Source organism: Alligator sinensis, unplaced genomic scaffold (genome assembly GCF_000455745.1).
Source record: "Alligator sinensis unplaced genomic scaffold, ASM45574v1 scaffold203_1, whole genome shotgun sequence".
NCBI lineage: Eukaryota > Metazoa > Chordata > Crocodylia > Alligatoridae > Alligator > Alligator sinensis.
Window position 1 is genome coordinate 851,296 of NW_005841949.1, and position 15,982 is coordinate 867,277.

Sequence of the window (15,982 nt, forward strand, 5' to 3'; positions counted from 1 at the left end):
AGTACTTCCTATTCAGAGTAGTACGGCAAAATGAAAAGGGTAAACAGGGGTGAATGGTTACAGGTAGGGAAAACTCCCCACCCAGCAGCCTAAGGAGGTGGTGAGTGAGGAGCTCTCACTCCCACTGCTTACATTTAGCACAGACATTGTGGCTAGAAATAATCCTGAAAATTTGGGGAGCTGGCTGTGATTTATCTAAAGTGGAGCATAATTCTGATAAATAAAATTAAAAGCAAACAGAAATTGCCACTACTAAGAGTCCTTCTTTCCCTCTCTGTCATTCTCCTCTTGCTTTTTACCAAAGTATTCTGCTTAGTAGGCAGCAAAGCCTCTTCTCCACTAATAAAAAAGATTCTCCTTTTTTTAGCATTCCTACCATAGCTCTGTACAGCTTCTAATGTCCTCTTTGTATTTGTCTAAATAAATGCCCCTGCTCTCTGATGGCCCTTGTAGTACTTTGGCCTTCAGGGAAGAGAAGAGGTTGTGTGGGCTCAACCAATTGAAAACAGAGTTAAACTTCCTTCAATAAAATGATGAAACGGCCAAAGCTGTGGAGTCCTCCCTGCAAGTGATGTGGAGGTAACAATGTAGTTGAACCACATTCTTGCATGGGGCATTGACAGAGAGAAGAGGAAGAAGTATTTGAACTTTTGTGATAGAAGTGTCTTCTCTGCCAGATTCATGTGAATGAGGAAAAGGTGGATTCTTCAGAGCAAATATAAGGCCCTGTGTATATCCATGATTTGACTGTGTGTCTCAGCACGCAGAGATCTGACTGTAGGGAGGAAGATTTACTGAGGAAGCATTGGTCTGGAAGATGAAAAACCAGGCCCTCATAGTCCTAACACTGGCAGTGATTCCCAGAAAAGGGGGAAAGGTCACACAGGCAGCAGCCCCCGAGGCAGGGGTGGGCAATTATTTCAGCTAAAGGGCCACTTCATGAGTTTTGGTGAGCTGTCAAGGGTCACACTCCTAAAATCTTTTAGAAGATATCATTTTAACAAATTATAGATAAAAAACAAATTGTATACTTAAAAATCAAACATCTGCTATAACATTTTAATTTTATTTCAAAAAATATTTTTTTCCTAATTTGTTTTTTTGAGTAGTGTATATAGGGGCAATTGCATAACAGCTCAAAATAAAGTCTTACTCTTGCATATTGGGGATGGGGGGATATGTGCAGGAGCTGCTGCCTTTACGTTAGGTCCTGGGAACCTAGGGGTATGGGGTGTGGGGAGGGAGGGGTGATGGGGGCAGAGGGTGCATGTAGCAGAGCTCACCCAGGCAGTAGGGGTGCTGTCCATGCCCCCCTTACCCCTCCCTGTGGCCTGCAGCTCCTTTTCTGGTTCTCCACATGGGACTGACCACCCAGGGCAGCCAGTGCCACACTCCCACACACACCCACACTCCCAGCACACACAGCTTCCAGGTGGGACTGCTCATACTGCTGCTACTGCAGCTGTCTGGGTGTGGCTCAGCTCCCTCACCTCCAGTAGTTCCTCCTCTGCCACCACCACCATGCCAGATGGGGGCTGCAACTGGATGGCTCTAGCTCCTGACCACCTTCCACCCACTCAGCTGCCTGCAAGTGTCGTGTCCCCACCCCCGGGTTCTGAGAGTCAGGGTAGAGGGGATGAAGCAGGCTTACCCATGTACCCATGCTAGGAACTCCTCAACAGTCCTTGGCTGAGCTACTGCTGCCACCATCACATGCTGTGCCCAGCCTGGCTGTTGCTCTTCAAGCAGCAACAGCAGCCAGGACTCTTCAGGAGTTCCCAGCGTGAGTAAGGTATAGGGCTGCTCCTGCTGCTGCGGTGCAGACTCTGTCAGGCTGGGGACCGGTGCCAATGCCCCTCCGAACTTGGTACCAGAGATGAGTGCCCCTCTTGCCCACACTTAGTTATGCTACTGGGTAGGACAGTGGAAGAACTTAAGTATGAAAACAAAATTTGAATGATACAGCCATCCATTCCCAAATAAAGGGTTCTGAAGTAAGACAACAGTGCCTAACTTGTGCTTCTTGGAGTGACAGGGCTTTGCAAGTCCATGCTGATTGATTTTCTTTCGAAGTGACGGGTTCCATTTAGACATCTAGGTCAGAAACTTACCCAGCCAAACCAGAGTAGAAACTACTTGGTTTTGCAACTTAAAGGTGGGGCTTGAGCAACACAGCAGCATTTTAACCTGCCTCCAGGCTAGGAAATGAGTGTGCATAGCTGTAACTCCCTGTTGTGACACTGACCAGTTCCTGCCCAGGACCCTGCATACATTCACAGGGAGTCCACTGCAACTTCCAAACAAAGGGTTTTGGCATCTCTGTTTATAACAACCATTTTATAATAAGCCTAGCTGACAGAGCCCTGGAGGGATCTTGTTGGGAAAAGAATTGGATTACTGTCAGGACTCTACATGCTTCAGCCCAACCAGATCCTGGGAGCCAAGTATCTATTTCTAAGTGCATGCAGGTTTTCATTTTCATTTGTAATTACCACAAAGCAGAACCAAACATTTGCTGTGTTTTAATGTTCCTTCAAAAGCTGCATGGCTGAAAGGAATTACTGCTAAAGCAGAGTCAAGAATAATAGACTGTTCCATTAAAGTTTCTGGGTAAAGGAGGTGCAAACATGGTTGCAGTAAAAGCACCCTGATGCAACAGCTCTCAATGGAAGAATGACACAGTTGTCTTATCCTGACAGATCCAAGACTGTCTACATTTTAAATGCCATTTCCCTTTGCTTTAACAGAACGCTCAATTCCAAGCAGCTAGTGCCATTCTCCACTCAGACACTGCTTCTCTGAGTTGAGCTCTTAGCTGGGCCTCCTAGAGTGTCATATATTTCTTGCCTGCACCTTGTCATTGTTTGCCCCAGTCGCTGTCCTTTTCTGCTCCCCAGGGGTGTGCACTTCAGGCACAGGCTAGAAAATGCAAATTGGATCTCAACTTGTGATGTTTGGATTTTAAAATCTCTCTTGGTTTTGTTGCATCTGTGTGAACACATGATTTAGAAAGGGGAGGATGGAATGGGAGGAACAACACTCCCCTTTAAGACCACCTAGTTTGACTTTTTGCATGTGGCTTTTGCCTATGTTGTGCTCTGCAAACTGAAAGAAAAAGTTCAGGCAAAGAAGTTTGTGCAAATAGTGCAATTTCTCTTTCTGTTCTCCAGGGAGATTATTGTTTTACATAGCCAGTTTTTCTGTTGTCCTTTTCATCCAGTTGGGCTGGAAGGTATGAGAAAGGTGAGAAATTTCTCTATGGCTACCCGACTATAACTGCAGTGCATGAAGCAGTCAGTACCGTAGCATGATTGAAGCTTGTGTTTGGCAAACTATCCTAGGTATGGATGTCTGCCTTCTTAAACATTATCCTAAAGGAAGTATTTTACTCCTGCATATTTCCCTATCTATGTGGTCTGTTCACACTGGCTTTAGTGCTAGGGTAAACTTTTATTTCCACATGGGATTTGGGTCCCAGTTTATATCCAGGATCCAAACTCTTACAGGCTCTGAGGGAGGGATTGTTGAACTCCTGGATCTGAATTTTATGAAGCCTATCTCTGCAATATAGGAAGACAAGGGAAAGAAACCATGTAGTATTTTCAGAAGCATTAACTGTTTCCTTACATCAGGAATTGGAGTTTCTAAGGAGATGGACAGTTACGATTTCTAGGGAGCTACTTCTGTCATGACAAACATTTTAAGGAAAGGTTTAAGTAAGGTTGGTGGATGCATCTCAAGTATTTTCTGTGTAGCAAAACAACGCTGCAGAAGTTATTTATTGTCTAGGAAAGCCACACTTGTGCTGGTGAGAAATTTAGCTCTCCAGAAAGGACTGTTGTCTGAGGCATGATGATTTGTTTCATTTGCCTATCTATCTGTTCAGGGATCCCGTGATGTATCATCATGAGTAGGTAGCATCATAAATGCCACATTAATCATATATAGCCATGGGCAGTCTGCTCTCATACTAGTTCTCTATCCTGTGTTGCCAAACAACCCTTCCACTGTGCTATTACAGTATCTTTCCTGAAGCACAGGATGGAATCAAGAAAAAACTGATTTTTATCTTGCTGCCTTGAGAGGCACCTTTCACACAATAAGGACTCTCTTTGCAATTGGAGAGGCTTCATTAGACCATGACAGCAGCAAACAGTAATGAAGGTTCCAGGCACAGCTCTGAACTTTCCTGTTGTTCCCAAAGTTACTTGAACTTCACATAGACTTGGTGTCTCCTTTTTTCCCCTTCTAATGAAATGTAGCTTTAAAAAAAAAAAAAGAATAATGAGGGCTGATAAAGAAAGAGCATAATTATTTATACTAGAGAGAGTAAATTTCACTGCAGCTTGTTTTCTTCGTAAGTAGCCCTTTTGTGTCCATTTGGGAGACTCTTCTTCCAGTAGCTACAAGCCTGCATTACTGCTTTCAGCTCCTTCCTTCTCCTTAGCCTTATGAAAATCCCAAAGTAACAGTTACTAGAAGAGGTACCTGAGCCATGCTGGTTGCTGACTGGTCTGGCCAGAATCCTGAAGGGGAACATCCGATTGCTTTAGCAGCACCTTTCTTAAAAAAACACTTACAGCCTTATTCCTACGGAAAGGAAAGTCATACTCAGCCTTAAAGCAGCCCTGATACTATAATACAACAAGCCGATAAGGGCGGGGAGTGCCACTTATCTTGTATAAAGCAGCTTACATACAAGAAGCTGAGAGAAAATTTTCCAACACAGAGTTCTACAAATTCCTGACTGAGGACCCCATAGCACAATACCAGGAAGAGCTAGACAAACTCTTAAAGAAGCTAACTCTGGAAACAGAGGAGAGGATTAATGCTTCCATCTCCTGGGAGCTGAGGTCAGGCAAATTCTACATATTACCGAAGATCCACAAACCTGCCAACCCAGGGTGTCCCACTGTCTCTGGCAATGGCACTACCATGAAGTAAGTTTCTGACTACATTGACTCAATTGTTTCCATATGCTATAAGAGCTGCCAACTATTTGACAGACACTACAGGTTTCCTAAAACAAGTTTATATTGACAAGCTTCCAGCTACCATCATATTAGCTACCATGGATGTTACATCTCTGTACACCAACATCTCCCATGAGGATGGATTACAAACCATAAAGAACGTGATCTCCTACAAGGATGTTGTTTCTGTTTCCATCACACTCTCCCGCTTTGTCCTCGCACAACTGTTTCATATTTGAGGACTCCCTATACCTACAAACAAACAGCACTATCATGGGCATATGTATGGCCCCCCCAGTATGCCAACAGATTATAACAGACTGTCCAGTGGTTCTCAACATTTGGTACCTTACGTACCCCCTGCTGATTGACACAGCAGAAGCAAAACCGGAAGTCCAACCATAGCACTTCCAGTTTCCTTGCTGCGGCCTGAGGCAAAGCAGCCTGCACGGGGCCTCCCTCCCTATCCCCTGGCACACTGATACTGGGGAATGAAAGCCCCGCACACCGGACACAGCAGGAGGGGCGGCGGCCGGAACTTCCGGCCTGAGCAGGCAAAGATCACCAGCGTACCCCCTGCTTGTGTCTCGCATATCCCCAAGGGTATGTGTACCACGGGTTGAGAAACTGCTGTAGTCCATTTCCTCTGTAGCTGTCCTCTCATCCCCCCGGTATACCTAAGGTATATTGACATCTCCATCATATGTACATATGGGAAGGAATCTCTAAAGAAAGTCCCAGTGGAATTTAACAACTTCCACTTCTCCTTCAGACCTGACTCTGGAATACCCTGCCCAGCAAATTCATTTCTTGAACACCACGGTGAAAGTTTGCAATGGCCATATCACCATCACATTGTATCGAAAACCAGCCTACAGCTATAGCCACCTTCGCGCCAGCAGCTCATCTTAAGCCACGGCTAGATCCAGTATCTACAGATAAGCTTTATGTTGCAACCGTATCTGCTCCGATCCCCCTGGCTAGCATGGACACTTTAAGGATCTGGAGCAGAAATTCTTACCATTACAATGCAGTCCTAAAACCATAGCCACTCAAATCAGCAGAGCCAAACTCGGACCCTATGCTGACTGCTAGAATACCAGCTCTAAGACAAGGACAGTAGAATCCCTTCTGGTTGTTACCTACAGCCCTCAGCATGAGTACGTTAAACATATGGGGTGCTGACAGATGTGGGGGGAAAAAGCAGTGCTTTACCAGAAGTGGAAGTGTCTTAGTTTGACCCATCTCCCCAGTGCCACTTCAACAGGGCTTTTTGGGGCTTTATCTAAGCTGATTCAATTAGCTATTAGTTAAAAGCAGCAAAAAGCCATTTGGGAGAGCTGGGTCAAACTAACACAGTGCCTCTTCTAGGCATGCTTTGTGCACTGAGCTGAAAGTAAAGCACGGGGTTTTGCTTATTTCTTTTTTTTTTTTTTTTTCATATCTGTAAGCACCCATCATTAACCTCCAACCCCTCCTGGAAAATGACAACCACCTCAAGGTAGCTAGGACACATTAGCTGCTCCATAGCTTAGTCAGCCCCTTGGCCTCAAACAGTGTATCTCTAGCAGCAGGACCTAACTCCTGTTCTCACCAAGGCACCAGGACTTGCTATGGGCCCAGATGCCTGCTGTGCTCCTTCATCAATACAGACTATATCATCACAGGAACAGACAATATGGTTTATAAACATTGAATGTTATTTACCTGCACCTCTATCAATGTCACGTATGCCATCAGCTGCTTAGTGTCCTTCATCTATCGGCATTGGACCGATAGGTGATCCCTACTAGGCCTGTGCAAAACAGCTAGTATTCGCTTTGGATTCAGCCGATTCAGGGGACAGTGATTCGATTTGGTTATTCGAATCACTGTCCCAAATCAATCTGGCCAAATCTGATTCGGCGATTCGGCTGCTGCGAAATCAGTCGAATCTCTGAATCACACAGTCCCTATCCCCCATCCACTCTCAATGCCTGCCCCAGCTCTTTGGGGGAAAAAAGCCCCTACTCGCTAGCTCCTGCCCAGCGGGGGGAGGAGGGGGCAATCTCTGCTGCCTCCCGCTGCCCCCCCACTGCATGGGGGGCTCTGCCATGAGCCTCCAACCCCCGCCCACTCTTCCAGCCCCCCCATGGCTGCTCCATCTGCCCCAGCTCCCGGTCCTTTAAAAAAAAAAAAAAAATGCAGCCCTGAATCACTGGATGCTGCCCAGCAGGGTGTGATCCCCCCACCCCCCACTGTCCCCTGCTGCATGGGGACTCTGGATGAGCCCCCAAAAGCCCTGAGGCCACTGCAGTATCTAGTAAGCTTGGGGTTTCTTTTCTTTTCTTTTTTTTCTTCTTCTTAAAGGGCCAGAGCTGGGGTGGGCAGGGCAGCCACGGGGGAGTTGGGGGAGCAGGTAGGGGTTGGGGTGCTGCTGGCCAAGCCCCCCCCCACATGTGGCATGGGGCAGCGAGGATCCCCCCACCCAGCAGTAGCTGGTGAGTGGGGGCTTTTCCCCTGGCCCCTACTTACCAGCTCAGAGTCCAGGTGCAGCTCCCTGCTGCAGCGGGCAGGGACTGGCCGAATCACTGAAGCTCTCTGACTTTTTTCCAAATTGATTTGGAGAACTTCAAATCAATTCAGACCTTTTAACTGGTCCCCTGATTTGATTCGGATTCAGAGATTCGGCCACCAATTGGGCCGAATCTCCTCCAAATCAAATCAGCACCCGAAGCTTCGCACAGCCCTAATCCCTACGTGTATGAATGAATGGACACCAACCTGACATTCATTCCACAAAGACGCACAAGTCTTTGCCATTTTAATTTCCCTGTACATTCCATGGCTGACCTCAGGATAGTTGTTCTTAGACAACAAAACTTTAAAAATGAAACTGAATAGGAAATTGTGGAACAAGAAATCATCCATAGACTGGATTGTGTTTTTCAGTATGGTCTAAACTAAGGCTACAGCTTCTTATCCCATTACCTCAGGGGTTTTCAACCTTTTTAACAAGTGTACACCTTCTCTTTCAAAGTTCCAGTTCAGGTACCCCTTCATATTTTTTTTTTGTTTTTAAGGCAGGAGGGGGGGGGGTGGGGTGCAAATCAAGGCAGCTATGGTGAGGGAGGGAGTGGGGCTGGGGCTGCTCCTCCAGCTACGTGCACTCCCGGGAGGGCATGGGAGTGTGTGCCCCCAGATCTGCATGCAAGGCAGGGTGGGCTGGCCCAGCAGTGGGGGAGGGAGTGGGGCTGGGGCTGCTCCTCCAGCTACGTGCACTCCCGGGAGGGCATGGGAGTGTGTGCCCCCAGATCTGCATGAGGGAGGACAGTGCCACTACGGGCTGCACTGCCCCAACCACACTTCCTCCCCCACTGCTGGGGTTTCAGTCTGCCCCCTCCCCCTTCCCCCAGCCCCTTCCCTCACAACATACTTACCAGCTGGACCCAGCTACTCTTCTGGCCACCTGTGTGCTGCTCTGCAGCTGTGCACACACACAGGGCACTTACTGGCTACATTAGGTCTGTGTACCCCCTAGGACCTTTTTAAGTACCTCTAGGGGTATGCATAACGGCAGTTGACAACCACTGTATTACCTGCATTAGCTTTTTTAACCCCTGTGTCCCTCAGTAGATGAACTTTTTTTGTTCCTGTGACCTACCCACCTTGCCTCTCTCAGCAGTGCCCCTTCCTTTTTCCTCTCCTCTGCCCTTTGTATTCTAATCACTGCTCTTTATTTGGAAACTGCTTCCTGCAGTCCCTTCACAGGTTTTAAAGTAACCCCTTTGCTTATGAAAGCTTTTGCTACACTTTACTGGCCTGTGGGCCAGATCTGGCTCATGGAGCCACTGTATCCAGCTTATGGAGCTTGGAAGTCTTTGTCTGTGTCCATGCCAAGGCTGGGTGGTGAAGACCCGTGCCAGGACTGGCCAGCTGGAAACTGTACCTGTCCTGCTGCCACTTTCCCCTGCCCCCCAAAGCTGCAGTGTGGGCATAGTTTCAAGCTGACAGGGAGCTGCGGTGGTGTTGGGCAGCTTCCAGCTGCACCCATGCTGCAGCTGGGTAGCTGGCAGGGGAGGGGCAGAGACGCACAGCAGCAGCATGGTACAGCAGCCTTCACCTTGAGCCTTTGTAAAGTCCCTGAGGTGCCGCTGTGTTTGCATGTGAGCTCAGTAGGTTATCCAGCTAACATTTTAGTTGTGGGAGATATCACTGAAGTCTTGTTTGGTTTCCCTGATATGCAGCAATCTGTAACCACATTCCACCTATTATGATAAAACCAGCACTGCATCTTAGCCTTGACTGAATGACAACAGAATCATAGGGTTGGTTAAGGCAAGAAATTACTTCTGGTTTGAGGTGGGAGATTGCACTGCTGGAAGGGGAGGGGGGAGATGGAGGTGGGCTCCCATTTAGGAAAGCATTAGTACATCACAAATTGAGGACTACAGAAGAAATAGATGGATATTGTACTGTCTTAACTAGAAAAAAAAAAGGCTCATGCATAAAGCTGCTTGGAATATCTATTAGACCAGTTCTTGGGAACCTTCTGCCACTGGCAACTGTAAGCAAAAACCGGGTGTAACTCAATAGGGGAGCAGTTGAAAAGTGACAGTGTCAAGTTGGTGAGTCCTGTAACTGCATGAAACTATTCCCAAGGCAATCCATTCAAAAACATTGTTGCCCCTAGGATTCCTTTCAACAGAAAACCCAAAGATTCACATGGCCTCTTGTCCGAATTGGTATCAAGTAAACGTTTAATAGTAACCCCTAAGCTTATTACAAGTATTCTTCCTTGCAATATGACCTGGCAAGCAGTTCCTTCAGGCATTACAGCAGCGGCCTTCAGTGGAACTGGCCTCAGATCCTCTGCTGGGTGTGTGGGATGTTAGTTTCTGGATTCCTCGTTATTCAAACAAGAAATCCAAGGCTGCACCTGTCTCCCCAGGGTGGCAACACAGAACACACGTGTGTTCCTTTGTCCATCACTTTTGTAATTTCTCTCATCATAAACTGTCCAATCCCTTGGCTCTGTACCAAGCATTCCTTATGTGGTGCACCACTCCCCTGGCACTGTGCCAGCAACATTCCTTATAGGGAAACTACTGTCCCTTGCTCACCTACTGCCCAGTCACAGCACTCACATCTCCCAGTGCCACAGAAGGCGCTCTGTTCAAATCTTCTGCTTAGTTCTGGGAAGGCCTGGACTATGGCTAAGCCTTAGCATAACTCAGTTTGCCTGCTACAAACATGAAAAACTGTGGCACATGGGCGACTGGTACTGCCATAGTTGACGGGGGGCATGTGCCCCCCGCCCCAGTGACCAGAGAGCGACTGGGGGGGTCCCCCTGCAGCCAATCTCACTGAGGGGGGTCCCCCTGCAGCTGATCCCACCAACTGGCTGGCACTTTCCCCTGTGCACCCCCTACACGTCACCACTACTGTGGCACATAGAGCCAAATGTTCAATGACTCGTTCTTTGTACCTTGAGCGTGCGTACCCCAAATGATAAAGCACCAGACTCTTGCTTTCCCTCCACAATTACCCAAGGTGGGTTATATGTGGTATTTGTGAAAGGGCTTAGCCTCCATTGACTTGAGTAGGAGCATAGCTCAGCTCTGAGCTGTCTGTTTTATGAGGGAGGTCAGGGGCTAATCTATCTAGTGAGCAAAGTGGCTACCTTCCACTTGCAAGCACTTTGGCACCTGCTCTTTACTGAGCAATGCTTTCCCTAGTGACAGCTAGCCTTTGCTTTTCTGTATCAGGTGGGGGACCGAACTTTTCCTGTTGGATTCTGATCACCTTGGTCAGGATGCCCTGCTACCCTTCTACTGCAGCCTTGCTTGGGCCTTTCAGGCCTACCTCCCACCAAGAAGCCAGGGCAGGTATCTGCAATTTCCAGAGCTGATGCAGGAGACCCTAGTCCATAACTTGACTTTGCAGTTGGGGTCACTGAGCCACACCTCCAGAAGCCTACCTCTTCAACTCAGCTCAGTCTGTCTGGCTCTCAGCCAAAGCCTTGGCCAATTGAATGGACCTGTGCTCTGCCTTTTAGCTAAAGTAAAAGCTGCCTTCCCTTCACATGTGCTTGCTGTGCTAGAAGATGACCTCTATGCATGACAAGTCTTCCTTGATGGTAGCTCGCTAGACAGCCCCCCTCTATCACTGCCTGCTTCTCCTGCTGTGGACAAGGATGTGTGTGGCAGGCCCCAGCACCTTGCTATCCCTCCCTTTGCCCACCAAGAACAGTGGTTGGATGAGCCTCTAGATCCCATCTCAGAAAGTGCGGTACACATGGACAGTCAAAGTACATTATACTCATGTTCTTGCCACTTGTCTCAACTTGACTTGGAGGTGGTACTTAGTGACATCAACACCAGAGCAAGCGCATGGACCTGGCACACCCTGTACAAACTACCCATCTCCAAAGAACTGGTGACCTGCAGTGGCCACTGCTGCATGGGGCCCTGGCCACAGGCACCTTAGTCTGTCTCTGAGATCCAATGGCACTGGTGGCCTGACCTTCCTGCAAAGAGAAGGTGGAGGAGACTCTTTCATGCTTTCCTGGACTGCCTTCAGCTGCAGTTCCTTGCTGCCCTCAACATCCTCTTTGGAATTCTGGACTTGGGAGATGGTGTACATTATGGCTGTGCAAAATGGTACAGTTCTGTTTTGATTTGAGTTTTGAGGTTTCGATGGAACAGGATTTTGTTTCGAATTTAATTTCAAGTTGAAACAGCTGTTCCATTTCGTGTCATCGAAACAGTGAGGCTGTTTCGATGTTTCGCCCATTCGCTACAATGGGGAAGCTTGAAATATCCTCTCTCATCTGGCAGGCAGATTGGGCCCCAACCCCAGGAGGGCTGCTGGGGCTGTGCCAGTCCTCCTGGGGCTGAAGGGGCTGAAGGGGCTGAAGGGCCTCCCCCCCCCGATCTGCCTGCCAGATGAGGGCGGGAAGCCAGTGCTGTCACCTGGGACCGGGGAAAGGAACTGAGCCCTATTGTTCAGTTCTCCTCCCCAGCACTAGATCGGGCTGGGGAAAGGAAATCAGCCCAGCTGGGCTGAGTTGCCTTTCCCAGCCTGATCCAGCTCAGTTCCCTTCTCCAGCCTGATTGCAGCACTGGGGAGGGGGACTGAGCCGGGGCTCAGTTCCCTTCCCCTATGCTGTGATCAGCTTCCTGCACCCCAGCTGCAGGAGGTGGCAAGAACCAGGGCTGTGCTTCCCACGTGGCTGAGCCTGGAGACATCGGGAACGCAGCCCTGGTTCTCCCCCCATCTCCCACCACCTGACTGGCTGCTTTGAAACTCAAAACATTTTCAAACTTTCAAGACATACAAAAAACTAGAACTCTTGGTTTCAAAATGATACCTTGTATTAGACCAACTGGAAAATGGCAAGATAATTGTCCTTTTCTGCAAGCTTTCAGTATCAAAGTCCCTTTGTCAGGCTCTGGGAAAAGTGTAGAGGGTAGAAGATGGTAAACAGTCCCCATAGGTAGGAAATAAACTTCATTTTTGTGCAGAGGGAGCTGAAGATGGAAGGCTGTCCCTCTGGGTCCATGGGAGTGTCTGTGAGCTGCGTTGAGTAGCTCTTTGATGTGTTGATCAAGGAGAATTCCTTCCCTGGCGGTGTCAGATGGCAGGCAGGGAGGTAAAAAAAACCCAACAAACTTCCTTGTTGTTCTGCAGTGAAGTTTAAAATCCAAAAATCACCTGAAATTTGGCATCTTCCAAGTACACCCCTGAAACATGGTAGCTGTATTGGTCTGAGACCAGAAAAAAACATACAAAAAACTAGAACTCTTGGCTCCAAAATGATGCCATTTTCCAGTTGGTCTAATAAAAGGTATCATTTTGGAACCAAGAGTTCTAGTTTTTTTGTGTCTTTTTGTCTCAGACCAACACGGCTACCAAGTATACCCTTGAAACTTTCAAAGCGTTTTGACTAGTCTTGTTTTGTTTTGAGGCTGTTTCGAAGCCGTTCATTTGGTTTTGATTTCGCTGTTTGGAACTTGAAATGAGTTGAAACAGTGTCAAAACAAAACGGCTGGTGAAATTTTGCATAGCCCTAGTGTCCATCTCTATTCTGTACCGAGCAGCCAAAAGGCATATGATCTGCCTGGCCAATTTCCTACTGGCAACTCTGAAAAGCCACAGAAACAGGCTTACAGGAGCCACCTCTGACACCATCCAACACATCTGCTTCCTGGTCCGGGTACTTTTTACACTTGAATTTGGATACTTTACCTTGCAACAAAATGTGGACTCATTTGTGTTGTGCTGGGTCACTGAAGAGCCACTTTGCAAGGTAGAAGGCAGACAGTTGGTCCTACTTGTGTAACCCTATAAGGGACAAGGGGAGGAGGGGTGTAATGGGGGCCTTCTCAGGGCCGATTTACCTTTGGCCCGCCCACCTGTTTCTGGGCCAACCGCCTGCCTTCTCTCCTGCCACACCTTGTTATTAATTAATTAACCATCTTAATTAGGCGGGACACTGCCCATTTTTCTGCCCCAATGCCAGGGAGCGCTATCTGCAGCTCTGTACCTCCTCTACACCGCAGCCCATGCCTTGCAGATGGTATCCATAATTACTCTCACCGGTCCCACACTGGGCCCCAGAATCCTCCTATCAGGACCCCTCCAAGATCCTTCCATTCAGGTGGCCTACCCTGCCTTCATTCAGGCCATCTAGCTCCCTGAAACTATTTTCCCTTTTCAGGTGTGGTCCCCCTGAGACCTTTGGCCATACAGGCCCTGGCCTCACCTCCAAGGCCAGTCAGAAACCCCAGGCCCTCGTAGCTCTGGGCATCCCTTGCAGTGGGCCCCTGGCCCTTTCGACAGGCCTGGTCCTGGCCCCAGCATTGACCAGTTGAGGGTACTCTCTCAATCAGGTCTGAGTCTCTAGCCCCACTATCTCCAGGGTCTGCCTTCTGGCCCTATTAGCCAGTGACCCACCCAGTTGTGGGGGCTAGGGCTCAAGACACCCCGACCCACCTTTCACCAGGATGGTAACTGGCCTGGCTTTTCCTGGGGGCTCCCGCACCACTGAGAGCCCCACCAGGCCACCCACTCCCGGCAGGGTGCAGTTCTGGTCATGCCCAGGACCAGGAGCCTCCTGACCATCCCCTACAGCTCCTCCCTTACCTCCAGGGTGTTCCAACAACCCTGCAGCCAGATGATGTTGCTGCCTAACCTGCCAGCAGCAAAATGCCCTGCTTATATAAGAAGTCCTGAATCTAAAATGACTGCCGCTAGCTGGCACCTGCTAGCTGTTTGGCTCTGATCTTAAAGTGGCAGGCACAAACAGTGCCCTGCCATAAGGGGGCTTTGATCTCTGGTGACATGATGTTTTTTGTCACTTAAAAAAAGTGTTTCATACGCATGCTCAAAAGTGTGCTGTTAGCTTTTATTTATTTATTTATTTATTTATTTAGCATAACCTCTGAGATTCTTAGCACTGGGAAGCTTCCCAGCATACAGCAGTCTTAACCTTGAGCCTGAGTAAAGAGTTTGAGGTGTTCCCATTTAGAAAAGAGACAAGTTATCATGTGTAGGCTATACATACGACCTAGCTCACCCAGGTCTTCTCTGTGGGAGGGGTAGCTGGCTCTGTCAGTAACACAGAGAAAAGCACTATGCAAGGCATGAAATGTAAAATAGATGAGGGATGTGATTGTAGACCTTAAACCTTGTTCTCTGCTCCCCAGGATCTTGTGGACTGGCACAGACCACTTCTATGGCAGGTGGGTCACCTGGGGGAGAAATATGATGAGTGGGTGCATCAACCTGTGGATCGACCCATCCGTTTATTCCACTCAGATATCATAGAGTCCTTCTCAAAAACAGCCTGGTAAGTGTCTGAAGATATCTCACTGCAGCTTGTTCTGGCCTCATCTGTCTGCAAGGCAAGTGCTGCTTGGTGCATCCAAGAATAGAACTTTGAATAGGTATTGACCAGAGATGGCATCCCCAGGGAAGGGATAGGAAGTCTGTATCTGGCTGGCCTTTTCCTGCCCATCTACCTTTTGTCATAGCACTGACAGCTCCTGCTGTTCTGGTTGGAGAAACCTGTTGCATGCAGGCATTCAGGGTGCTGAAATCTGAAGGTTAGACTGAGCTCTGGTACCAAGACAGTTTCCTATGGGTGATTCAACATCTGTGTCTTGCTGGAACCATGAAGACCTTTCTCCCATCATTTACCACCTTCCAGTCAGTACTACAATGAGAATTACTGTGTCAAGGAATGATATTGGATGAGACTTGCTTTATAGTCCACCAATGTTCCTTTTCCCATAACACTCCACAGCTGTGGGTCAGCTGACAGGCTGTAACAGTTAGGGCTGCACGAAGCTTCAGGTACTGATTCAATTTGGAGGAGATGTGACCCAATTCGGTGGCCAAATCTTCAAATCTGAATCAAATCAGGGGACCAATAAAAAGGTCCGAATCAATTTGAAGCTCTCCAAATCTTCGGAAAAGATTCAGAGATCTTCGATGATTTGGGCAGTCTCCGCCAGCTGCAGCGGGGAGCTGGAGCCAGACTTGGAGCTGGTAAGTAGGGGGCGGAGGAGGGGAGGCTGGAGGAAGGGGGAGGGGACCATGGGGGGGACCCCTACCAGCCCCTGTCCCCTGCCTGCTCCCCCAGGCCCCCTCCATGGCTGCCCCAGCTCCTAGTGCTTTAAAAAAAAAACAAAAACAAAAAACTCCGACTCACCAGGTGATGCCAGGCAGGGGGTGATTTCTGCTGCCCCCCACTGCATGGGGGGCTCTGTCACAAGCCCCCTGACCTCTGCCCCTTCTCCCAGCCCCCATCCCTCCATGGTTGCCCTGCCCACCCCAGCTCCAGCCCCCCCTTTTTTTTTTCCTCCCCTTAAATGAAAAAAACCCCGAACTCACCAGTGCTCCTGCAGCAGCCCTGGGGCTTCGAATCACTGTCCCCCGAATCGGCTGAATCTGAATCCAAAGTGAATACTAGCCGCTTTGCACAGGCCTAGTAAGTCTGTGCGTATGCTGTTACCCCAGGAATG

The 15,982-nt window shown here is 48.5% G+C and overlaps 1 protein-coding gene across 1 annotated transcript in view; it reads left to right on the plus strand.

The window, feature by feature from the left end:
* Positions 1–15,982, plus strand: part of FA2H (fatty acid 2-hydroxylase) — a 94,544-nt gene that overhangs the window by 58,286 nt on the left and 20,276 nt on the right. The window contains exon 4 of the mRNA XM_006020184.2: positions 14,663–14,805. Coding sequence (XP_006020246.2) covers positions 14,663–14,805 — 143 coding nt within the window. The remainder of the gene's footprint in view (positions 1–14,662; positions 14,806–15,982) is intronic.